General features: G+C 31.3%; 1 protein-coding gene and 1 pseudogene across 1 annotated transcript; both read right to left on the bottom strand.

Moving 5' to 3' along the window:
• Nucleotides 1-396: 396 nt before the first annotated feature.
• Nucleotides 397-10,755, bottom strand: LOC145578238 ((E,E)-geranyllinalool synthase-like; annotated as a pseudogene).
• Nucleotides 10,756-16,374: 5,619 nt separating this feature from the next.
• LOC145578237 (S-linalool synthase-like) lies at nt 16,375-24,603 on the bottom strand. The gene is made up of 12 exons (XM_081635594.1): nt 24,270-24,603; nt 22,475-22,670; nt 20,421-20,641; nt 20,159-20,282; nt 19,950-20,062; nt 19,477-19,703; nt 19,127-19,245; nt 18,924-19,022; nt 18,397-18,612; nt 18,154-18,283; nt 17,345-17,590; nt 16,375-16,996 (listed from the first exon to the last, which is right to left on the bottom strand). Exons 1-12 carry the CDS (start codon nt 24,601-24,603, stop codon nt 16,466-16,468), a joined length of 2,556 nt encoding a protein of 851 aa, XP_081491720.1. The 3' UTR covers nt 16,375-16,465.
• Nucleotides 24,604-27,156: the final 2,553 nt, after the last annotated feature.

Here is a 27,156-nt window from a genome sequence, read left to right as displayed (position 1 = left end):
CCTACAGGTCATCAGTTAGCAGATATTTTGACGAAGGCACTTAGGAAGCGACAATTTGGTTTTCTTCTTAACAAGTTGGGCATTCGTGATTTACATGCTCCAACTTGAGGGGGAGTGTTAGGATATAATTATGTTAAGTAAGATATATTTTGTGAATATATTTGTATATGTCTTGTTAGGAGTTTTTGGCATGTTAGGTTAATGTTGTAAGCCTATATATATGTGTTTAATGGTAAAGGCTCATTAAGCCGTTTTCTCCTAAAATTCTTGTGAGTTTAACAGGAGGATGGTGAAATCTTTATCCTTGATTGATAATTTCCCAATGATAAACCCAAAGATATTCCATGTATTGTAAAATTTTTCCTCGCGCCACAAATGTTTAAGCTTGTATTGTTATTAAACATTAATCGTCAAACACCTTTTCTTTTCTTGAAATGGAAGTGTAAGAGGCTTAGAAGATTTCAAAGGTACATGACGGTCCAAGGGAACGAGAATTGCTTTGTTAATGTCATTAAGTAGGGAGTCCTTTGAGTCGAAATGGTTAGTCGAGTTGTAGAACATATGAAACACTTTAAGTGCGGTTAAGTGTAGCATCTTGCAAGGTTTTGGCAAATCTTCATGATCAACTCCATTATTATCCGTTATTAATGCATGTTCAAGCAGCCTCATTTTTGTTCCTTCAAGTATTTTTTCCAAATAATCGACGGCTTCTTCCATATTAGCATCATGATTTTCTCTCAAGTATAACATTACCGAGTTGATTTTTCCATCCTTAATTTCTCTCTACAAGAATCGAACATGGAGTAATATTTAGTTAGCTTCTGAAAAAAATTAAAGATTTTTGTACGTGAAATTCATAATAAACTTCTAAGGAAATTTGTAAGAAAAAGGTAGTTGAGATTTTTCTTTATAGTAGCACTCAATAACACTTTTTATTCAAGCATTTCTAATGAAAGGTTGCTTATTTGACTTCATATAGTTAATAAAGACAATTTTAATTTATCAACAAGAGTATAAGATTGTTATACCTCATAACCCTGCATATCATTCAGCAATCGACACGATTTCATTAGAAGTTTCGTAATTGCTTCATATTAAGAAGGATTAAGGTTGTGAGGGTACAATGTTGGAGTCAGAAAACACGAGGCTTGAAGTACCATTGCATGAGCAGCAACAGAAATCATGCCAATTTCCAAGTAAGAAGACATAGATGGAATATGTCCTGTTTTGCTCCATGTTGCTTCAATTAACGATGAATCAACTGCTTCGTACCACTTCGACAAAAGAAATAGAAAGAAAAATCAGTCTCATAAGCAAATACATGACGAAAGCAATAGAGAAAATCAAATAAAGAGAATTACTAAATTTCGAAGACTAGTAGTTATGTCGATTTGATGTTGATCATAGTATTTTTTTGCTAATTCACCCACAAAGTTATCGAGGATATCGAACAGGATCTTGCTATGACTTGTTAAGCCTTTGTTATCCCATCTGCGTGCATACGTGACAAAATAACCATTTCTATGAGAAAAATATAAGTTATTGCCTAAACATACATAATCACTCACTCTCGCTATCTAGCTAGCTAGGGATATGCCTTTGCACAGTTTTTGCAAGGGTTTGTAGCTCATCGAGTGAACCTTTGGTGTCAAAAAAATCATCCACAATGGTTATAAGCACGACACTCTTTGCAACTATCAATCAAACATCAGATTCATAAGGGAAGGAAGCACTAGAGGCGATGGCAAAGTAGCAATACGTGGTTTTCTCTCGTGCAAAGCCCATATCCATTAGACCCCAATCCTTCGACCATCTATATATCATTCAAGTTATGATTGAATTCCAATAAACTAAAATTAAATATATAGGCTAATGCACGGTATATGATAAATTAAATAACACCCTAGCTATATAAAACCCAGATCTAATCGAGTTAATCAATTACCTTATGAGCTCGATCAATTCTTTCTTGTACACCATTTGTCGATACTCATAATTTTCTTTACCAAGTTGAAGCAAATCCATGTTATTATGACATGAAATCCTGTTATATATCAATAAACTCTTATTATATATATAGTGAAAAAGACAAGAAAAATGACTAATTAGGTCATTTCTAATAGTTAATTATAATTATACCTATAATATGAGGCTTTTCCTAACCAAAGAGTGTTGCCTTGGTTTGCTTCAATCCACTTCCTATGATCTGAATGATCCATTCGAGCCATCCAAGCTACAAGAATTTCTTGCTTAATCTATGTAGTAAACAAATATAATTACGTTAGAAATACTGAGAACACATATATAATTAACAAGGTACAATCATATTATATTTTGCATTGGCTTTTGATTGTCTAACTTGCTAATTATAAACAATATGTATAGGAACAAAACTGAATTACCCATTCTTGAAGACGCAGCCACATCATGATACCATCATCTATTGTATTGCTACATAGGCAGGATTTTTCAAGCAATCTTCTAGAAAATGATCTCAATTCTTTCAACTCTACTTCAGTCTCAAACATAAGATTTGTTGCTCGATAGAGATTATTGAGTGTGCTTGCGAACATTTCATGATTGTCTTCAATATGTTGAAGAGCATATTCATCATTAAGGAACCAACATAACCTCCCTGTCGATTTCATCCCAAAGATCAATTAGTAAATTAAAGGTAGATTATATATGTTTAGTAAATAAATGAAGTATATATTGTTGATAGATAAAGATTTATAGTCTTACTAGGAGGGACTTTATATCCTTGTAGCCGAAGTACTTCAAATGCTAAGGAGTTCTTGAAGATATTGGCTTGTAGTAAACCATGTTGTGATGTTTCTTCTTCATTATATTTACTGATAAATATGTTTTTACATGAAAAAAAAATGAATAATTATAATTAAAACATTGTCTTATCAATGACTATTCATTTCTAAGAGTGTGAAATAGTACCTATATATGTCTTTTGATAACACCGCCATTTCATCATGAAAATGGTCAGACAATCCTAATCTTTGTAGTTGATTGACCATGTAGACCTTTATGCAATCTTCATCTATGGGATATATTGATGGAACTACATGAACAAAGATAAAATAATCATAAATACCACTAGTATTAAGTCAAATAATTTAACACTATATTATGCTAAAACACTCTAAACTTAATGAATATAATCCTTTAGTGCTAATATATATATTTCCTCTGTTTTTGTTTTTTAGTTGCAACACTTCTCTTTTCACGTTTGCCGATGCATGTTTTCAATCGTTAATATCTTTAAATACCAATATGTTAAAATTATAACATTAGATATTAAAATTGTATAAATCGAGATGAATCTAACAAGATCTCACATGACTATATTTTTACTTGAGTATATATCGTCAAACTTAGTCAAAGTGAAACACATGAATAGTGTAAAAGTCAAACTGTTGCAACTAAAAAAAAAAAAAAAAAAAAAAAACGAAGGAAGTACGATACTAACAATAATAATGTGACATTAGTTGTTACGTAAATAGCTACAATTGTGACTTATTACTTCCATGCCTACAAGCTCGAACAAGGTTATGTAGGTATGACAATGTTGCTGGATTTCTGGTTGCAATATACGCGGCAGCTGTGGCCGCAGGAGATTGGAACAAGGAACCATCGGTACTCAAATTATTGATTATAGTTGCTTGATCAATTTGGTACGGTGAAGGCAACACCTCCAAATACGAAAGCAAAGGAGGATAGTGATACTTGTTAACTACTTCTTCCCTGAAAGATAATAAAGATATGTAGACAATATAGTGGAATTAGCCAAATTAGTATCCATAATACTAGCTCTCATATGTGAGTCCATATTTAATTATTTAATAAGTATGATAATTAATAATTTATGTAAGGAATGTCCACTTTCTTTAAGGTCATACCAATAGATAAGATCATGATGATAGTAATATTAGCTAGATGATGTAGTGATAAGTTATAAAACATATTCTTGGATCTCAACCATTAGATTAATTTTTTGGTTGATCGAGTTGGTCCACTAACATGTTATCAAAGCTAGCGTGACACAAAAGTCACAGGTTCAAATCTCACCCATCCCCACTTTCAAGTGAAATATTTTGTCTAAAGTATGCAGAGGGCTTATGCTACATCCACATTTCAAGTTCAAACGACTCTCATGTGAGGAGGTGTGAATGTGTGATAGAGTATAAAACATAATCATGAGACTGAAAGATGGGTAAAATACCGTTTATTAGGTGTAATGGAATTATAAAATTAAACTTGGTATATGTGATGCAACTCTAATATGGGGCGGCGTTTAGATGTTGCATGCCTTATATTATGATGCGTACTAGTGTGCGTCAGTGCACATCAACAGATTTTATTGCGCACAAGGAGTAAAGTCATTGCAGCGGGAGCTAGTCTATGTGTAGCCCCACATAGACATCCAATGAAATTGCGACACGTCAACGTTCTTAAAAAAGAAAGAAAGAGAGTTGAGTGGGAGAGTTAAGCGGTAAAAAGGTGTGAGATTCCCGCCTAAGAAGAGAGCAACGGTAAAGGATGAAATTATGGCGCCATTTTGTTAAAAAATATTACTTCCTCGACCAAGGTATGTTATGTACTTTTAGAAACAATTTATATGGTAATGGCCAATGAAATACTAGTCATTCGTTGAATCAAAGCTGAAGTAAGAAGTTCAAAACATTATTGGGCGACATTGACGGTAAGTTTTTTTTTTATCAATTAATCAGGTTTAAAATGTATAATTGATAGTTTTTCTCTTCATTTGACATAGTGTAGCGAGTAAATTAGGAAATATGTTATATTTGATGAAAATGGTTTTTACAAGGAAATATAATTGGTTTGAAGTTATAAGGGTCGAAGAAGATATGCTTTTAGTTTTGTAATGGAATTCGAATCCATGGATTTATTTTTGATAAAATTTGGAATTTTGTGTTTTGTAGTTAATAATGTATAATGTACCTTTCTCATGAGTTTTTAAAATTATTTTTAAGCAATTTCAGTGAGATATTAATTTTTTTAGTATGAATATAATTACAATGGTATAATTATGTATTATTAGATGTACGTAATATAATTATAGTGGAGAATAATTTATGAGTTTAATTGTGCTATGCAGGGTTGGGTTGTAGTGTAATGGCAAATGTGGAGGGCAATTTGGAAAGAATCATTGATCTAAATGAGGTGTTTGAGGACTGTGAAAAAGAGGATCGGGGAATAGCAAATGATCCAGAAGTTGGAATGACCTTTGTATTCGGAGAAGAGTATGCCCAATTTTGCCACAACTATGTTTTTAAAAAGGGTTTTATGTTCTTCACTGAAACTAGCAAACTAATGGATGAGTACAGGAACGACGGTGTTACTCGAACAGGGGTAGGGAAGTATGAGACAATGTACCATATGATGCAACGAATAAGATTTAAATGTAAAATGGGGGGGGGGGTGTAAACAGAGCAAAGGGTCAAACGTCACAGGATGCAAAGTGTTTATTGATGCTCATTTAGTAGATGGGAAGATGCAGGTACGTGGTTGTAAATTGGATCACAATCACCCAATTGATCCATCATGTAGCCGACCACCATACCAAATCACTTTGCCTTTCTTAAAACCCTCGGTGAGAAGTGTAAATTCAAAGTGAAAGAGGTGAGAGATGGAAGTAGCTAATGAAACCAGAGAGTAGTCTTGTCAATCATGCTTATAAATCTTTACAAAATCTAAGAAAATAAATAAGAAATAGGAAAATAAAAATTACTTACTCAGTAATAAATAAAAATTGTAAATTAAGGTAACAAAAATTGTAAACTTAGCACTTATTTCCTAATATTCTACAACTATAATTAATGTTGTGAATTTGGGTTGCAATTATAAAATATCTATGTTGGCGAATATTGCTAAAAATTAACCATATTTTATTAAATTATGGTTAATAGCATAGATTTTTTTTTCAAAACCATATTATATGACATCATTAGTGAAATTAAAACATTTTAACATTGTTAAATTCCATAACATTACGCTTAGTAAATCAGTATAATTTATATAAATAGAGTAACTTGAAAAATTATAGAAATTGTAACACTCAAAAAATTGGACAAAAACAAAACCAGACCAATTATTTAAAAATAAAATAATAAATGGTGTATGTATTCAATTTTTTAAAAAAATATATGGCTCGACTAACCCCTGACCGAGAAACTCAAGTAAGCCCGAAAACTCTAGTAACCCCTGACCAATAAACTCAAGTTACCCGAAAAATCAAGTAATCCATGACCAAAAAATTCAAGTAACCCCTGTCGCACGGTACAACAGGCCGCGCATAAAAAATTTGTGTTACAAAAAAAAAAAAAAAAAAAAAAAAAAAAAAAAGCCTATTGGGTTAAAGCGGTGACCATGAAAGAGAAAGAGTTAATATTAAATTGTATTTTTTGGAAAAAAAATGAAAGCATACCACCTATTAAAATACGGCCGCATTTGATAAGTGTATATTTAAAATACAGAGAGAGTAGGTAACTCTTACTTTTTACAAAAATATAAAATACTATATTCATATATGTCTTCACCTTATATACACCTTATACAAATCTTATTTCAATGCAAGCTAGTTGCCTTCACATTATACAAATTAGAATTTTGTTCCTTATAAAAATAAGTAAAATTACAATAAGGTTATTCAGGTCTAATAAATAATTGCAATAACTTTAATAAGCTCTAATAAGTATAAATAAAGTCTTATAACTTCAAAAAACTACAATACGTGTGATAACATAAATAAGATCTAATGAGTTCCAATAAGTTTAATAACGTCTCATAAGTTCATAAAGGTCTTTAATAAGGTCTAATAAATATAAATAAGGTCTAATAAATTCCAATAAGTTTAATAAAGTATAGTAAAATAGTTGAGTAACTAGATATCAGAAGTTATTTTTCCTAAACTAATAAATTTATCATATCTACACTTAACCGAGCTTAAGATTTTTTTTTATCACCTTCTTTTCAAGTGTTTCTAGTGTAACAAGCTTAGATAAGTTCAATTAAGGGTATGTTCTGTATAACTTATTTTCACTTATTCCACCTGTAAGAAGTTCACATTTGTTGGTACAAGTTTAATAAGTTTAGAAAAGAGTTACCCAAGTACAAATTACAACTAAAATAAGTTTGAATAAGGTCTAATAAGTTCAGAAAAATTAAAATTAGGTGAATAGAACACACCCTTAGTTAAAATAAGTTCAATTCAGGTTTAATAAGTTCTGATAAGAGAACCTAAGATCAAATTACAACTAAAATAAGATTTAATAAAGTGTAACAAGTGCAGATAATTTCTTATTAGCGGAAAAGAAGTGAATAGAACACCCCCTTAAACATTAATACACCTTATATAACTTAGAATAAGGTGAACAATTTGGACCCTAAGTTTCAATAGGTAAAATAAGGTATTTTAAGTTACAATAAATTCTAATTAGGAAAAATAAGTTCCAACGGTTTTATATATTACACTAAGGGTCTATTCTCATTGACTGAAATTAGCTGAATTAAACTGAATAAAACTGAACTTATTAGAGCTGCACTGAACTGAACTGAACTCGAATGAATATTTTATAAGAGAAAGAAATTAGGAGCTGAACTAAATATTATGTTTAAGAACTGTATTGGACAAAATATTATTTTTATAATTGCATTTTTAATTTATATTATCATATTAGTCTATTTATTAAAGAAGATGAATTAACATATTTTAATTCGGATTTTCAGATCGGATCCAAATAACCGAATTTTAATTCGGATTGGATTGAAAAAGTCATTCCGATCGAGTTGGATTGAAAAATGAAAAACCTAATTATATTTCAGATCGGATTGGATTTGGTCTTAATCCAAACCGAAAACCGAGCGGGACACCCCTAATGCCCACTATTTCTTCTCAAATGTTTTCAATTACTACAGTTAAAGAGAATTCATCTGCTGAAAGATCTACAACAATTAACTTTTCTAAATTCACTAATTGTTATCTACATAACTACATTCACAAACTCTTTTCATTTTCAAGTTGAAAATCACATATTACAACCACATCTAAGAATTACATTAACAAAATTGACCAACATACATCATAACATTTTTTGTCATTTATTATACTACAACTAAGACTTTGATATTAATTTTGAAAATAAACATTCTTTTTTTTTCATACTAATATAATACATATACTCCTAAAACAATAAATTTTGATACTAAAATAATACAAATGATGAATTACAAAATTTTTCAAAACATTTCAATACTACAAAAATACACTTGGTCACTGTCGTCTCTTTCGCTCGCTCGTCGGCACCTTTTACTTCACCCTCCATTATTCTAGACCATCTTATGGACCACATCACCTATGATTTCGCCGACCCTCATTTCAGACTCTAAACCACATCAATTTCTCAATACGTCGACAATCGGCCCTTCATTTCCTCTCAACACCTTACTCACCTTATAGCCACCGTCGTCCACCCTCGCCTTAAAGCCACCGTCGTCCACCCTCGCCTTAAAGCCACCTTACTCAGCTTAAAACCACCGTCGTAGACCATCGCCTTAAAGCCACCGTCCGTCGACCCTCACCTTAAAGCCACCATCGTCGCCCCTCCTAAGTCTCTTCTCGCAAATATTCACCGCCAAAAGTACAATTATTTTCAAATTTTGAATTCAAAATTCAAAATTTTCATTTGCAAAATTTTCAGAACGATATTTTCAAAAATATTGGGGTGGGACCAAGTGAGCCAACTATATCAGCCAATAAAAACTTTTGTCTATGTAGGATACACATAGACTATGTCTATGTGTACCTTTTTCACATTGGGGCCGCGGGAGGTTCATTCAGGTGAAGTTTATTGACACCTCATGACCCCATTGACCTCATCGTCTTGAATGAACTAACCACAAAAAGATGAATGGTAAGGAAAACGTGTTTGACGTTTTTTGTTTATTCAGTGGGGTTACGTTGTTCTACGTACAACATACTCTTCCTAATTACACCATGTATAAACACGCACATAACCATGTTTTTTTTTTCGGTAAAATTGACCTTAATAGCATCAACTATAGGCTGGGTATAAAGAATACTACAACCTTGATTAAGTTCGGTGCAAAAAATATCATCAAATACATTGAAGATCGGAGACTTTGTCAGAAAGCATATTATTAATATTATTTTAATATATTTAACCTATTTTTTATTTTTTATTTTTTTTATATTCTCTCACAAATATAATTACTTTACTATTTTTACCCCAAGTAGTAAAATTAATACTACTCCTTGAAATGTAAACAATGAAGAAGATGAAAACCAATCCTAAAATCCTAGTCAATCAATCGGCACACGACATTCTTTAAATTGTACTTTTGTAAGTTCTGAAATTCAATTTCTTTCTTTGTGTTGAATACATCTATTTGGTTATTTATTTTTTCCATAGTTTCATGAAATTAGGATATTAGTTGGTGATATGATGATCTATTAAAATTGATGTGTTGTTTGGATGAATTTTTAATTTGTGTTATTAGATTTTGATTTATTTTGTCAAACATAATCCATTCGTTGCAATTTATTATGAACGTCATTACGAGATAAGTTAGTAAAAAGTAATTAGGAAGCACGTGCTAGGTGTATTAAAGTAATTACAATATTACATAAGTTATAGAAGATTAAAAAGGGGTGAAAATTGGTTAAAAAATATTAAAATAATAAAAATACAACTTTTTTGCAACCAACTTAATAATTTGTGATGTAAAGTGCACCCAATTACGATTGTGTTATTCTCTGCACCCAACTATAAATGCTATTGAGGCTAATTTTATCTTCTTTTTTTTTGTTTTTTTTGGTAAAACATTATATTTATTGTAGGTTTTAGTTCATGTCATTGTTAATGACAAATAGAGTAGTATAAAATATAATACAATCAAAATAAAAGATGTAAACACCAACTTGAACAACAAAATTGCTAAATTTAAAAACTGAGAAGGTAAGAATTCTACATTTTGAATATCAATTGTTGTTGGTCATAGATGTGGGCAACAACTTTTACGTCGTCCGCAAGCATCACTCGTAAACCTGTTCGCCATGCAAGATCAAGCATTCCTGGAAAAACTATAGCATACCAACGAGGGTAGTTTTCATTGTTGCCTTTTTGTTTTAGTATATGTTTGCTTGAATTCCCCCCTAAAAATGACTTCCCTGAAAAAATAAATGAATCATACGTTCAATTATTAATACGAGTATTTTTTTTTTGAGGACGACATCTATTAAATTAATTACTATAATACGCCAATATTTATTTTCCAAATCAAACAAAATAATACTGTACTGTTGTCGTCTCTAAAACATAGGCTGGACCACATTTGGTTTAATCTCATTGATAAAGATTGGAATTGGGTAAATAGACATAATCTTAGTTTGTCCTTCATTAGGCAAGTGTCTGCGTCTATACGACTATATCATATATGCAACATGCTATTATAGACCTTTGTTACTCTATATGAACGATGAACTATTTTTTGTGCGTGCGTGCACGTGCTTAGAATCCATTCCAAACAACTCGTAAACATGGGTTTCTCATAGTTTTCATTAGGGTCACCGATCATGGCTAACCACGCGGTGTCATAAGCAGAAGGAGAGACAAAAGAGCTAGGGTTTTCGATAACTTTAACGAGCAAAGTTTCCTTCAACTTCTTAATTAGAGCTTGAATAACACCTAAGGAGCTTGCCATTTTTTTTTTTACAAAAATAAAATATTTATTATATGAAGCTTTTTAAAGTTTCTTTTTATGAAGAGCATTAGTACCGTAGGGAATAGTACTATTTATAGAGCTATAGATTGCCAGTACATAATAACCTAAGTGATAACGAAGTTAGCATATACTATAGTCTGCAGTGGCGAATCTTGAAACTTTTTTTTTTGGGGGTAATTCAAAAATATAATATGAACGAAAACAATAAACTAACTTTAAGCATACATACATTAGGAATTGATTTATTTAACAAAAACATATGGGAAAAAAAAAAAAAAACAATACTCATACGAAGTACGGAGTAGTTGAGAACAGAGTACATAACATGAATCAAGTTAATCAACGGGTACTTCCTCTGCTTTTTTATAGTTGCAACACTTCTCTTTTCACGCCTTCCGATACAGGTTTCGAAACGTTAATATTTTAGATTACCAATATGAAATTATAAATTTTAGATATTAAACTTGTACAAATCGAGACGAATCTAACAAGATCCCACATGACTATATTTTTATTTATGTATAAATCGTCAAATCTAATCAAAGTGAAACACATGAATAATGTAAAAGTCAAATTGTTGCAACTATTAAAAAAAAACAGAGGAAGTATATAAATATATGATATTGTTCAATTATTCTTGAAATGGAATAGATTCCTTGAAAAACGTGCAAATACAATTGTAATTTAATGGGTTGTCAGTACTTTTTTTTGGAATTGGGTAGTTATTTACTACTCCGTATTGTAAATTAGTACTCCACTCTATATTTAGCTTTATTAGGGCCTAGGCAGCTAGGTAAGAAAAGCAATAAGTATTCTTTTTATTGGGCCTTTATATACTAAGGGCCTATTCATATTTACTGAATTGAGCTGAACTGAACTGAACTGATTGGAGCTGAACTGAACTGAACTGAACTGAACTGAACTGAACTGAATTAAGCTGAAATGAATATTTTATGTGAGAGGGAAATTAAGAGCTGAACTGAACTGAACTGAACTGAACTGAACTGAAATTAAGTAAATATGAACAGGCCCTAAGTAATTTTTTTTATCCCAGTCTCTCTTATGGTCCGTCCCTAGTAGTCTGTACCAGTAGTAGACATTAGTATGAACACACCATGATATTTTTCAACTAATTTTTTTTGGGTTTTTCTAAGTTATACCACCAAATTTTTTCGGTTTTTAAGCTGTGTTCATGACTTTTCAAACGCCTAAGCTGTGCCTTCAACCTCACTAATTTTTATTAAACAATAACCTTTGACGTTAACCATAACTTTTTTTTATTATTATTATTTTATTTTCTGATTTTTTAAATTTTTTTAAAGTGTTAAACCAATTAGAACGGGACACGTGTCAAATTAATAACGCCACGACACCATTGTTGATAAAATAACTTAACTTTCATTAACGGATATGGTTGTCAAAGGGTATAGTTGATAAAATATCGTGAGGTGGAGGGCGCAGCTTACAACTTTGAAAATGCATGGATACAGCTTAGGAAGCGAAGAACTTGAAAGGTATAGCTTAGAAAAACCCTTTTTTTTCTTCTTCCTTACTTTTTTTTTTTTACAATAATTAACAATATTATACGAAGTATATTACATTGAATAAATTCTATTTCCTTAACATGCTAGCCTCCCTCGGAATTTAAAAGGTGGGCATCGTGCCGTGTAGGGCCACCGTGGGCTGTGCTTGGCCGTGCCTGGGGGTGGCTCATGCCGGGCTGTGCCGTGCCTAGTTTCTGGCGGGCCGTGTCACATTTTGGCACACCCCATCCCACAACACGACACGGCCCACGTGCCTGGCGGGTCGTGCCGTGCTGGGGAGCGGGCCACCCCGGGTTTTTTTTTATTATAAATAAAAAAAATCGATATATATTTGTTTTGAATAACTTTAAAAATGAGTATATTTAAATAATTTTATTAATTTATGTTTATGTTTTTGTATTATTATATTACTCCGTAAGCAAAATCAATAATGCATATAATTAAAAAATTTACGAGTGCGATGAGCCGATAACACAAAAATTGATGAATAACTTATTTTATTATATGCTGTGTGCCGTGCTGGGCCGTGCCACGGGCCGAGTTATCGTGCCGTCCGCCATGCTCGTGCCTGTTTTGAAAATTTTTGTTCACGACACGGCCTATGGTCCGCAAGTGGGCTACCGTGCCGGCACGCCTCTACCTCGGATTAAGTATATATATATATATATATATATATATATATATATATATATATATATATATATATATATATATATATATATATATAACATTTACTAGATGAATATATTAATGGCAACAAACATACGCTGCGTCTCCTAATTAGAAAACGACATTTTCATGTATCCCCTTAATTTGAGATTGACTTTTTTTCATTCATTGTTCTGACATGACCTATTCGATGAAGTGTCCGAAAAAGTGAGGGTTTAACCGGAGAAGCCTAAAAGCTTATTTTTATTCTTAACCCGAATTTGAACCCATCTTAATAAAAATCTGAAAAATCTGCCTTAACCTGGCCTGATCAATCCGACATTATTTTGCGGGTTTGGCACAAGATTTTAGGCCAAGATTCGGCCCGGCCTGATATTTTTATCACTTCTAACTGTTACCATTCCTAATTTAAACCTCCCTTTTTAAGCAACAACCTAGATAACAATTCAAGCAAGACATCTTAATTGCTTTTTATGGATTCTTGTTATTATGATGCATGGATGGATTCTTGGTATTATGATCCATGCATGGATCATTATTTTTTAGTTTTATATGTAAGAAAAAGAGCCCTATCGGGTCAAAACAATTGGGAGAGTGGAGGAAAATGTAAGGGGGTCCTCTCGCCTAAATTGCCCCTAACTGGTGTTGAACCTCCAATCTCAATGGTTGAAAGTTTCGCTCCTTTCTACTAGACCAATCTTAGTTTCGTATTCATGGATCATGTTTATGTTGTTCTTTGCCATAAATAGTACTCCATATTATACTATCCCCCCCCCCTTTTTTAATTTAGTGTTTCTTTTATCACGTTTAACATTAATGCATAATTCCAACGATTTATATATCTAATTATCAATAAGTAAAATTTATAAAATAATTTGATATTATGAAAATATAATTAAGTGAGACAATTCTAATAAGATTTCTCATGGCTTTGTTTTATCATAACTATAAGCTATAAAATCTAATCAAAGTGGAGTTTATAAATAGTGTTAAAAGTTAAAACTTGTCAATTCAAAAAGTGGAATAGATTAGTTTTAATTCTAATGATTTCCAAATTAGAAAATTTAATTGGCCTTTTGACCCTAACTTCTTTCGAAGCTTATGCAAATTCAACAAGGGAGGGGATATTAGTGGATGGTGAGATGCGACAAGGGGATATTAGTGGAGGGGACATTAGTTTATAATATATATATATATATATATATATATATATATATATAAAGAGTGCAAAGATCTAGTTAATGAAAATATATAAACTAATCTAGAATTTTTTTTGTATGTTTTAAGAAACACGTGGTTGATCAAAACTTCTTTATAAATAGTATAAAAATTGAATTATTGTAATTATTTTAAACCTGCTCCCGTTGGAAAAAAAAAATAACAAAATTTAAACTTGCTTGAGTCATACATTGATAATTATTTCGATATTTTTTTAAAAATAATTTACTTCAATAACAAAATCTAATTATTGTAATTATTCGATAGGGTATTTTCTTTTTTTTTTTTCCTTTTTTTTATATTTAAAATAATTTACTCTTTAGGTTTTAGCTAAAAGGAAAGACTTACTGTCGAAGTTGACTTATAAAGTCAAGATTTCAAGAAAATGACAAAATAAAGTGAGCAAATTTAAATTTTCAACTATATTGCGCGTTTAGTTTTGTGCAATTGCATTCTACTATTCTATACTTCGTTTTTATTAGTTGACCGCTTTTGTTACCTGATCGAAGTTTTCAACGTGTTTGCTATCATCGATCGCATAATCTTTGTAAGATCATGTATTTAAGAAATGTCATATGATTGAATGAATGAAGCTTATGTCAGTAGTGACATACGAAGTATTACATATCCCTCATAATTCATACTTTTTTGGACCGTTGTCAAAAATAAAAGTTAAAAAATAAAAATTCATACTTCATCCATTGTTTTTAGTTAATATATCTAGCTAACACTATTCACAAATTCAAGTTTGATTAGCTATTGTAATTTATAATTAATCTAAAATATAGTTATGTAAACTGTTAATTAATACATTCATTATATCAGTAACTTTTATATTTTAACTTACTAATAATTAGAGGTACTAAGCTTTGAGCTTGTGTGAATAAAAATGTAGGGAAAAAAACGTGTCAAATAAAAAGAAATAAATAATGTATTTTTTTTGAAAATACTGAGTACTTAGTATAAAAATATACTCTCTTCGTTTTTTAGTATCTAGAAAGTATTGAATGCATAAAATTATCATTCAAGTAGGATATGTTGAAAAAAAAAATAGAAAAAAAAAAATCAGAAAAACCATTAGTGGGTTATTGTAGGGAGAAGAGAGCTTGAGTGAATATTATTCAAAAAACTGAAATGTGGGGAGGAAAGCATTAAAATATCGTTATAACTTTTTAAAAATGGAAGTGGAACACTTATTAAAAACCAGCTAAAAATGTGAAATGAAACACTTATTTAAAAGATAAACTTTAATGAATGAAAGATACCCTGATATAATAAAAGTTATTTAAGCTTTAAGAATAAAAGTTATCCTAAATTCAACACCCCCGATGTATAGTTTATAATGTACATCGGATGTATACAAAAGTTTTTCTAGGAAAATGGTATATATATATATATGGAAATAATAAATGAAATGTAAAATTTACTAAATTGAACGATAAGTAATTTTGTCATATTAAGTCATTCATAAAGGTGTCAAATTCTTATTTGTAGCAAATAAACCTGGCCTAAAGACGTGTACCGAATATTTAGACCTTGTTTAGTTCACCTTATTTTTATTCATTACTGAATCCATATTCTAAATTAATATTATCCTAAGATTGTTAATAAAAAACGAAAATTCTGTAAAGAAATCTGACTTAAAGAAAATAAATAGGACGAGTTTACTCTGTCCTTAGGATAATATTAGCCCTCCCATCTAAAGTTGTAGGAAATAACTATGCTAATTTACCCCCGAGATTCTCCTATTACATAGAATGAAAACACATCATAAATTTCCATACTCCATGGACATGAAAATGTGAATCTTATTCAATACTATTAATTTAATTAATTAAAAAATAAAAAAATTAAATTAACATAACCAACAATGTTAAACTGCTTAATTAACCGCGCGCCTAAGTGCTAGTCTATGATTTGTAAATATTTTGATAAATATACTACTAAACATCAACCAAAAAAGCCATAACCAAAGCCCAATCAAATAAGCCCCAATCTGGCACACTCAAGTTAATAAAGACATCCTATAAATCTCAATCTTTCCATGTGGGAGAATATTTCCACTCTAAAACCACAAATTGAAGACTATATATAACAATATAAACAAACGGATAAATACTGAATTTTCTCCTTATGCTCCATAATCTTTAAAACATTATGGTAGTTATATTTCAAATGATCACTATAAAATTTTCATCTTATAAAACATGTTATGTACAATCAGCTTTAATACTGAATTTTCTCCTTATACTCCAGCTTTAATGTGTGACAAAGAAGTTGAACTTTGATGAATAAACCTTCATCAAAGGCACCATTCGACGACTTCCAGTTGATATAGCAGGAAAGGAACAATGAAATCGATGATTTGGTTTCCACGGGTCATGGATATGGTACTTCATCGAGACTTTGTTATACGAATTGATCACTAATCGCGGCTTCTTTGGAGGGCGAAGTAAAGTTTGAGGCTCTGAATGATGAAGAGAAGTGTGAGGCTCCAATGGAATAAAAATTGCCTTGTTGATATCATTTAACAAGGAATCCTTAGAGTCGAAATGGTTGGCCGAATTGAAGAACATTTGAAACACTTTAAGGGCTGTTAAGTGTAGCCTTTTGCAAGGGTTTGGCAATTCTTCACCATCATTTCCATCCATCAATGCTAGTTCTAGCAACTTCATTTTAGTTTCTTCAAGTAGGTTTTCGACGTAATGAATTGCATCTTCAACATTGGCTTCTGGATTTTCTTTCATGTATATATATACGGAGTTGATCTTGCCATCCTTAACCTCTTTCTGTAAAAATAAACATATGGATTTGATTAGTACACAATATTTTCACGACATCCTGCCAAAATTGTTGTACGTGTTTCACCTTTTCGGTCAAGAATATTGATTTTTATATCACTTTTTAATTGATCAAATAAATCGCAACACTTTCAATTCTAAGTTTTTGTCAAAGTATGTACTTAAAGAAAGTCTACGTTGCTTTTTGTTTTATCTTATTATTATGTTCCCGTCCTCAAAAACTGAATCGTCGTACATAAAAAGTCTGAGTCCAATACAATGTATTAACTAGTCACACGCCGAAGTAGCTAGTAATATTACTTTGTTGGACTTGGATGAAGTAAAGTAAAGTGTTACCTCGTAGCTTTGTAAGTCATTCAATAGACGACATGATATCATAAGGAGTTTAGTAATGTATTCATATTCGAAAGGATTAAGTTTGTGAGGGGATAAGCTCGGTGTAACAAAGCATGAAGCTTGAAGAACTAATATGTGCGCGGCTATTGATATCATGCCGGTTTCCAAATAGGAAGCCATCGACGGAATGTGCCCTGTTTTGCTCCATGTTGCTTCCATTAGCCATGAATCAACCACTTCATACCACTTCATATAGAACAAGCAAAATAATTAGTGTATCGTTTTTGCATTGCACATAGTGTATGTCTAAGGTAATACAAAATAAAATAACAAAATTTATAAACATATGTAGCCTTAAGGGCTATTATAATAAGCTAAAAAAAGTAAACATTGAGGATAAATTAAAATTAATTACACCGATTCACATATAATTTTATCATAAATTCTCAACTTAATTTCATTTTAGGAATTATATTTAATGTTTATGTATAGCTATAAGAGCTACATGTATCATTACCCATAAAATAATGCCTTACTCGTGTAATATAGTGCACCACATATAATTTTGAGTAGTGTCTTTAAAACGTGCTTAAACTTTGAACAAATTTATGGTACTTTCTCTGTTCTTTTTTGTTTGCTACGCTTTGATCATGGTTCATTCTCTCACAAAAAGATTTCAAACGTCACAACAACTAGGAAAGGAGAAAGTAGATTGCATATACATATGGTGTTTAATATATTAGAAAATGCATGTTACACATCATGGCTATAATACAAGTAATAGAACAGTGGAATTCAAAAGAACTTACGCTTTTTCGAAGATTATCAACTATGTCGATTCCATATTGATCAAAGTACTTGTTGGCTACCTCACTCACAAAACCATCGAGTGCATCAAAAAGGATCTTGCCATGACTTTTTAAGCCTTTGTTATTCCATCTACATAATAAAATTAAATCCATTTAGTTATATGCAATATAATTCCTTATTAAAATATGTATCAATTAAGCATCTTTTATATTATGTGTGCCTATATACATGTATGGCAATACCTTTTCACTGCGTTAGCAAGGATTTGCAGTTCATCAAGTGATCCTACCATGTCGAAATAGTCGTCGAAAATGGTTACAATCACGGCACTCTTTGCCACAAGAAGGCGAACATAAGAGTCATAGGGAAGGGAAGTAGCCGAAGCAACTGCAAAATAGCAATAAGTAGTTTTCTCTCGAGCAAAGCCCATATCCATAAGCCCGCAAATCTTGGACCACCTGAGTGTTATTGCAACCGATATTAACCGAATAGATGGAGTAAAGAGGAACAAGGGATAATCCAAAATATTTTGTTTTCGAATTACTCCTATCAAGTAATACATATGCTATATATTTTCATAGTTACTTTTTCGAGTTTACAGATAAATAATTAAATATATTTATGGTCAAACTTGTTTGATGATAAGAGTGCTAGTAATTTAAAGATTTTATGGGCCTATGAGAAGTAAACGTTGTCTGATGCTGCTACGACAAGAGAAAACTTTTAAGTTACAAACTTAAAAATCTTGAGCTTAGCTTAAATTCATTACCTTATGAGCTCTCCTAATTCTTTTTGATAAACCTTTTGTCGAAGCTCATAATTCTCTTTTGCAAGTTGAATCAATCCCCCATCATCTAGACATGGTATTCTGTTCGAACAAAAGAAACCCATATATACGTTAAGGTTAAGAACTTAAGATTGTATTCTTATAATTAACTAGAAGAAATTAGTGTTGATTTATTATAAGTATACCTAAAATTTGAGGACTTTCCAAACCAAAGTGGACTGCCTTTGTTTGCTGATTCAATCCATTCCCTATGCTCCAAATGATCCATTCTAGCCAGCCAAGGAGTAGCAAGTTCGCACTTAATCTACACCACAAAGGAGAACATATATATAAGATGAATACATAATAAATTTATAATAAGTGGAAACATACTGCCTTTGGCTTAAATAATTTGAACCGATATAATTTTTAGGTTGCATTTTTGGTGCTATAATTTTCACGTTGTTAGTTTAAATTACATTATCAAGCTATCCAGTATATGACTATTAATTATATTAGGCAGGCGTCGGGTGTACAAAAACAACGTCCAATATACCTTTTCTTGAAGAGGCGGCCACATAGTGCTGTCATCTAAATTGTGACTCAAGCTAGATTTTGTTAGCAATTTTCTTGAAAATGATCTCAATTTTTGCAGCTCATCCTCCGATTCAAACATAAGATATGTTGCTCTATAAAGATTGTAAAGGGCGCTTGTAAACTTCTGCCGATTCTCTTCAATATATTCCAGAGCATATTCATCATTAAGGAACCAACAAAACTTCCCTGCCATCAAATTCCTCAAATTGTCAGCATGCATGTATGCTACATACATCCGAATGACCATGTCAAATACAGGTTTGGGCCGCACCCATAGTCCAAGAGAGAGTCCAATTCATAAGATCAAAAGTGGTTCCATCCCAAAACCATATGATAAAAAGAGAAGTAACCCCTTAGCCTTATTAAGGGTGTTAACTCTCTCTTCTTTTCTCAATGTAGGACGCTTACATGTGTTATTTGGTAGTAACTTACTTGCAGAAACTTTATATCCATGTAATCGAAGAAGCTGAAAAGCCAAGGAGCTCTTGTAAATATTTTCTGGTGTTAAACCACATAATTCTGATGGTTTATGTGCATTATATTCCCTGATGAATATTTTTTTTCAACGTTATTGTTGATGATGAAAAAAAAAATAATCAAATTGGACAATTTAAAGGTGGTTAGAAGTGTATGTGAATTACCTATGAATGTGTTCTAACATGTCATTGATAAAATTAGGGAAACGCGTTGAGAGTCCTAGTGTTTGCAATTGATTGACCATGTAGATCGGTATGTAGTCCTCGTCGATAGGATACATAGAAGGAACTGCGTAACAAAAACAAAAACAAAAACAAAAACGATGGAATTTATACAGTGCATTACCTTACAATTCTTACTATAGTAAAAGCATACAAGGCGACATAAGTAGGACAACAATTGTACGTAGTATAGTAAAAATTTTACCTCTACCATTACAATTTTGTACGAGTTGACAGAGGTAGGACAACATTTGCGCGTTTCGGGTGGCCATATATCCAGCAGCAGTGGCTGAGGGCGACCAGAACAAGGAGCCGTCGCGGTTCATATTACCGAGTAGGGTAGCAACATTGACCGGAAAATTCGGCGGCAACACTTCTAAATATGATAGCAAAGGAGGATAATGATACATGTCCACCAAAACTTCCCTGTTCAAAACAATACAAAAGGTGTAAAAAACTAACTTGTATTCTTGTACTCCCTCCGTTTTTAAATACTTAATTTATTTCTTCATGCGCGGAAAGTAATAAAATATAGAGGTAGTGGATAGGGGGAAGAATAAAATATTGTAAAAAGCAAAATTAGTTGAGAGAATTAGAGGAGAGAGAAAATAAAATTAATAAAATATGATTTAGGTTGGATCCATTAGGTGAGAGAAATGAATTAAATATTGTAAAAGATTTCCATATAAGAAAATGGAGCAAGTATTTAAAAACGACCGAAAAAGAAAAATAGAGCAAATAGTTAAAAATGAAAAGAGTACTATATATGCATTAAAATAATGTCAAAATGGGTTGTCCAATTTCAACATTAATGGCCACATATGTTGGTTATTATATGCAGTTTTTTTTTCAATAGACGACATAATAGTATTACAATTTGAGGTGACTCATAAAACTACCTAGGCTACAATTTTTTTTTTTTTATTTTTTTTTTTTTTTTAATGACTAAATCATAGTCCATAAGACAACCCTACACCACATGCCACACATGTCCACATGTGTGCGTATTATATGTAGCTGACATGCCGCATTATGCTCTATAACTATCAATTAATTTATTCCCGCTATCTGCAAATAATTAATTAGGTAGGAAGTAGGATGGAAGGGCCCGAGAAGGAATTCATGATATATAAAGTACGAAGTATAATAAAGAAATCTAAAAAACATATGAAGTAGTTTTTTTAATCCGATTATAGACTCATTACGTCCGATGCATTTTTTCAATGCTAATTATCTTTGATTGTATAAGAATAAAATATATTTTCTTAGATAAATCTAATAAAATCACACGCATAAATTTAGTATATATTTGACAATGGAATCACAATCAAATTAAGGAAAGTTTTTTTTTTTTTTTGGATTACTCTAGGCTAAATTAATGTTGTCAGAACGCAGGAAATACTTGGTTATATATGTTTGTGGACTGGAGTTAAGACTAGGGGTGCTAATTGAGTTGAGCAGCTCGCGAGCAACTCGTACTCGACTCGGTCAACGTTCGGTCAAAACTCGACTCGAGTTAGCTCGACTCGAATTCGACTCGACTCGAGATGTTAACGAGCACGAGTTGAGCAAGCTCTAACTCGACTCGATAAGCTCGTGAGCAACTCGATAATATATTATTAATATAGAATTTGCAAACAAAGTTACTATCTTTAAACAAATTTGACACTTATTAAGTCTTAATTTATATCATGAAAAAAGAAAGAGTTAATTTTTAATAATATCTATATATAATTAGGAAAATAGTATAAATTGAACAAAAAATAAATAAAGGCATATGATTATAGAAGGACCAAAATTTTAACGAGCAGATCGTGAGCTACTCGACTCGACTCGAAACTTTAACAAGCACGAGTCGAGCAGGTTTTATTTGCTCGAAACTTTAGCGAGCACGAGTTGAGCACATGTAAAAAGTTTTCGAGTTGAGTCGAGCACCCCTCAACTCGTGATCGACTCGCTCGATAAGCACCCCTAGTTAAGACATAAAAACAAAAAATTGATGCATACTCTATATAATTTAACTAGAACGTATCTATGCTAATTCACGTGATATGTTATTCGCAAAAGAAAACAACACAAAATGAAATATTGGTAGTTATTATAATACGTCTTTTGAAAAAAAAATATAGGAAATTAGTGGGACAGGTGTGTGTATATATATACATATACATATATCTATATGTGTGTGTGTGTATATGCGACTATTAATTCTAAATGGAATGAAAATTTAGCATATGTAATGGGAAATAAGATCATTACGATGTAAGTATCCCATGTTGTTGAAAAACACGGGCAACTGCTTCTTTCACCTCCTCATCAAACAAGACTTGGAGGCCACTACGTTGTGCAAGTTCGACCATGCCCGAAAAAACTATAGCAAACCTTCGAGGGGAATCATTGTTGTTGTCGTGGAGTTGAAGTAATTTCGTCGAATTAGCGTTTATGAAGGTCATTCCTGAAAGTTCACAAACCAGTGCAGCTTAATAAATTACCATAAGGTTGGCTAATAAACAACAACAAAATTAAAGTACTCCGTATTAATTGATGCGTAACCAAGAAGGCTAGAAAATTTAATTAGGGCATCTGCGAGACAGCAACAGAACAATTTTTACCTCTATATTTAGCTTATTTGAGCTACAAACAATTACAAGTATATACATACATCAAAACAAAATACATACACGACCTGAATTGCATGATGATCGAATTGCTTATATGATGATGGCTTTATTTATCAAGTTATATGTATGTATTCTTACTCGAGATTTGATTTCAGCTAGACTCGGCCTATCCAAGTTATATGTCCTTTACATCAGAATATCTAATGGTCCAAACTTTTATGTAATACCTTATCAGTTTTTAATATATATTCCGTACATATTTTCCATACATACATAAAGAAGCCAGTATATATAAAATACTTTGTGTATGTTGATCCTCCTTTGCTTAATTTTAGATCAACCTATTAGGTTTTAATTTTACCACCCCACACTTAATTAATTAATTAGCTTCTCTATTAACAATAATGACAAATAATGCAAGATCCCATGATAAGGCCATTTAGTATAGCAAGTTAATTCAAACTACTCAACAGACAACGTAGGGGCGGACCTTTGTTTGGGCTGACAAGGGCCCGACCCCCTTAAGTATTTTGGAGTTGTTCATTATAAGTAGTTTGATGTCTATTTATTGCATATAAAACTTTGTGGCATAGTGGTTAAATATTGTTATTTTGAACAAAAGGTTAAGGGATCAAATTTTGGCCCCCCTAATTTTTTGGCCCGAGATCTGCCACCTGACAAGGTTTACTTTTTAAATATTTAAGAATTAAAAAAAATTCGATGTAAAAACAAGAGATATTTTAACCTAATTTCTCATTTTTTTTCTAAAAAGCTAGATGTAGTAAACTAGTAATCGAATTGGTGGTAGATCTTAATTGCTAGAAAGGGCTAAGTTTTTTATGGTTAATCACGAAATTTGTGTGAGGTTTATTCTTTGTTTTTTAAAAAATGATATCACTAGTAGAAAGATACGAAGTATAAGACATCAATCTACAATAAAAACAGATTTTAACATAAGATGAGCATATGAAATTAGAATGATTTACTGATTAAAATAAGATTTAGCACAACTAAAAATCCATATTTTATAGTTGTATGTATTTTTCCATACATCCAAACTAAAATATCTCACATATTGTTAAAAAAATGTTAGATTGTTGCAAAATAATGTTTATTTAGTATACAAAAGTTAGTAAAATATCAACAACAACAAAAAAAAAAAAAAAAAAAAAAAAAAAAAAAAAAAAAAAAAAACTTTATTCTTCTATAAAACTCCATACTGACCATTTTCCCTCTCAAACACCAAATAAATGTTTATTTTTATACTCCGTGGTAATTATATTGTTAGATACGGTACCGTGTAACACGTTTATTTGATATTATTATTATTATTTTTTTTTGGAGGAAACATGTAACACGTTTAGTTTAATTAATAATTAATTAAACACATCAAATTAATTAAGATCAATTAATCAAGTTGGTAAAAAATTAACCTCTTGCAATATGCCCATGGCCCAACTTCCAAGTCTTTAATGCAACCATGCAAGCCAAGGTTGCAATAAGAGAATAAATAGTGGGATTGCCATGATAATCTAGCTCTCCCCAAAACCCTTCCAACTTTTGGTTGTTTAGAATCCATTCCAAACAACTACCAAACATGGGTTTCTCATAATTTTCTTTAGGATCACCTATCATGGCTACCCACGCGGTATCATAAGCTGAAGGAGAGATGGCAAAACTAGGGTTATCGATGGCTCGAATGAGCACCGTTTTGGTTAACTTATGAGCTTGAGCTTGAATAATAGCATCTTGATGGGAATTTGCCATTTTTGTGGAAATAAAAAATGGTTTAACACAAGAATAGATTGATAGGAGTATTTAATTGCTTGAGGGTGAGTGGTTTAGTACTTTAGTGTACAAGAATAACCAACATATATATAGACGTTATTTCAACAAGTTAAACGTACTTTCACTACGATAAATTCTACAGTCGTTCACATTGAAAAAATTAAAAATATAAAGTTGTTTAATTTGCTGCTTGTATGTCCACATTACATTACTATTGCAAGCAAGCTATAATAATGCAATTATTCCCTGCAATCGTTTACCAGGAAATTTCTGCAGCCTTTATATTTAATTTTTTTTTTTTTTAAAAAAAAAAATTTATTGGTATTAAATCTATTCCTCATTTGTATATATTCTAGCCGTTTAGTGAATGTCATAGAAATAGTGACATTAATATTCCGTCATTTGGATATAGGGATGGCAATGGGTATTGACCCGGTCGAACTAACCCATTTTCTGGGTCTAGTTTTTAGACTCGTTGGGTTTGGGGGTCTAAAGTTTATGGGTCAAATCTAGGTTTGGTTCTTGTTAGAGATATGATATTATATATTTCGATATTGATGATATCAAATCTCTAACAGTTTTGGGTCCAACGGGTTGGGAGACTCGCCCCATAGACGACCCCTGTTAATAATTTTAATTTTTGCTAAGTTGTAAATTATTTATCGAGTCATAATTTTTAATGTTTTATCCTTGATTTAGTAGTTGTAGTCATGATTTACTTTCGTTAATGTTAAAAAATATAAAAATAAAATTAGGGCAAAAATATATAATAGTACAAAAATGAAATTAATAAACTACAAAATTTATCTACACAGTGTGTATATAAAGATTCATTATGGACGTTATTTGCAGAGCGTGCGTGTGATTAACTCATTAAAATACTAATCTGAACCCATATTAAGAAAATTAAAGTTGCCATCAAAAATTAGATTACGTCTCAATTAACATTCTAAATTAAGGTGTCAATTCTGGTAACTGTATCGAATTTTGTTGAGCCTAGTTAAGTCAGGTTTAGTTTTGATTTGAGGGCCTCTTCTCATTGACTGAACTCAGCTGAACTGAACTGAACTGAACTGAACTGAACTGAACTCAGCTGAACTGAACTGAACTGAAATGAATATTTTATAAGAGAAGGAAATTAGGAGCTGAACTGAACTGAACTGAACTGAACTGAACTGAACTCAGCTGAACTGAACTGAACTGAACTGAATTTCAACGTAAGAGAACAGGCCCTGAGTCAGGCTAAATTATTGAGCTCATATAAGTCTAAATTTTAGCTAGATCAAATTACTTTCAAGCTGGGTTGGGTCGGATCAGGTTTATTTTTGGCACCTCTAATTCCAATAATAAGGTTGAGTAAAGCCTTGTAGAGGTAAACCGGGTATGTAGTACAATAATCTTACATCAAAACCAGTTTTTGCGGCCTATTACAATTTATAAACCTAATTTGTGTTATATTTGTTTCTTTTTTATGCTCTTACTACTGTTTAATCAATTCATATTTTTTTTACTACGGAGTATTAATATTACCATTTATAAATTATGTATTAAATAAAGAAAAAAAAAAACTGATATACTTAAACCACACACACCTTGTTCTCTTAGATTTATTTTCAAGAATTTAGTTCAACTCCATTTATTTTATTCTAGTCAGATACGACCTGTCCAATTCAAAGTAGCGTCCAGTTGTCCAGTCCAACTCTATTCATATACTACCTCCAATTTTTTTTAGTTGCAAGTTTGGGGTATTATTTGAGAGATATAAAATATTCCAAAGTTGCAACTAAAAAAATTAGAGGTAGTATTAAAAATAACCTTAAAGTACAAAATAAACATATACGAGTACTCCGGTAAATAGAGCAGCATAATTGTATATACACACACACCATTTGTTTTGGGCTAATAAGCAACTGAAACAAATTTGCAATTCTAGCTTTTCATCTGATTTTGGGAAAGAATTGTTTTATTTAAACCTATTTATATTTTATGTTAACTACATTTATTTTTGTTTGAACTTATATGAATTTATTTATATTGATGATTTTTTTTTTTTTTGAACTAGTTATTTCTAAAATAAGATAAGTAATTATTTTGAATGAACTTATTATGTATTTTTGAAATGTGATAAGTTTTTGTAAAATGAAACAAATAGACCCTTAGTTAGTCCAAATATTAGGTTAATTAAATGTGGTTAAATATTAATTTTTATACTCTTCCTACATTTATTTAACATACATTGCTAGATTTATCTCTTTAATTAGAAAGTTCTACAAATATTACAACATTTATACCTATTTCATATAAACACATATCTACCATAATTTCACGCTCTAAACACCTAATATTCTTATTTTGAATTAATATAGGCACTTGTTGTAGCTATATTAGTTAGTTTTACTTGATATATATCCACATGGACAAATTTGTAATTTTATGGAACGATGATATGCTTAGTTGCTTACTACATAGCTTGTTTTAGAGGCCTTTGAAAATTATATTAATTGTTGTAATGTCCAATCATCCTTTGTTATG

The sequence above is a fragment of the Chenopodium album genome, chromosome 14, assembly GCF_948465745.1.
Source record: "Chenopodium album chromosome 14, dcCheAlbu1.1, whole genome shotgun sequence".
Lineage (NCBI taxonomy): Eukaryota > Viridiplantae > Streptophyta > Magnoliopsida > Caryophyllales > Amaranthaceae > Chenopodium > Chenopodium album.
Note: the sequence above shows the minus strand (reverse complement) of the source record. Positions and strands in the feature narration are given on the sequence as shown.

Bases quoted from the DNA above. Each gene is read 5' to 3' on its own strand.
- LOC145578237 (XM_081635594.1), bottom strand. From the start codon at position 24,603: ATGGCAAATTCCCATCAAGATGCTATTATTCAAGCTCAAGCTCATAAG. The intron at 20,642-22,474 runs GTAATGATCTTA...TGTTTTGAACAG, and splicing joins CAACATGGGATACTTACATC to GGAAGTTTTGGTGGACATGT. The intron at 16,997-17,344 runs GTAACACTTTAC...TTATTTTTACAG, and splicing joins ATGACTTACAAAGCTACGAG to AAAGAGGTTAAGGATGGCAA.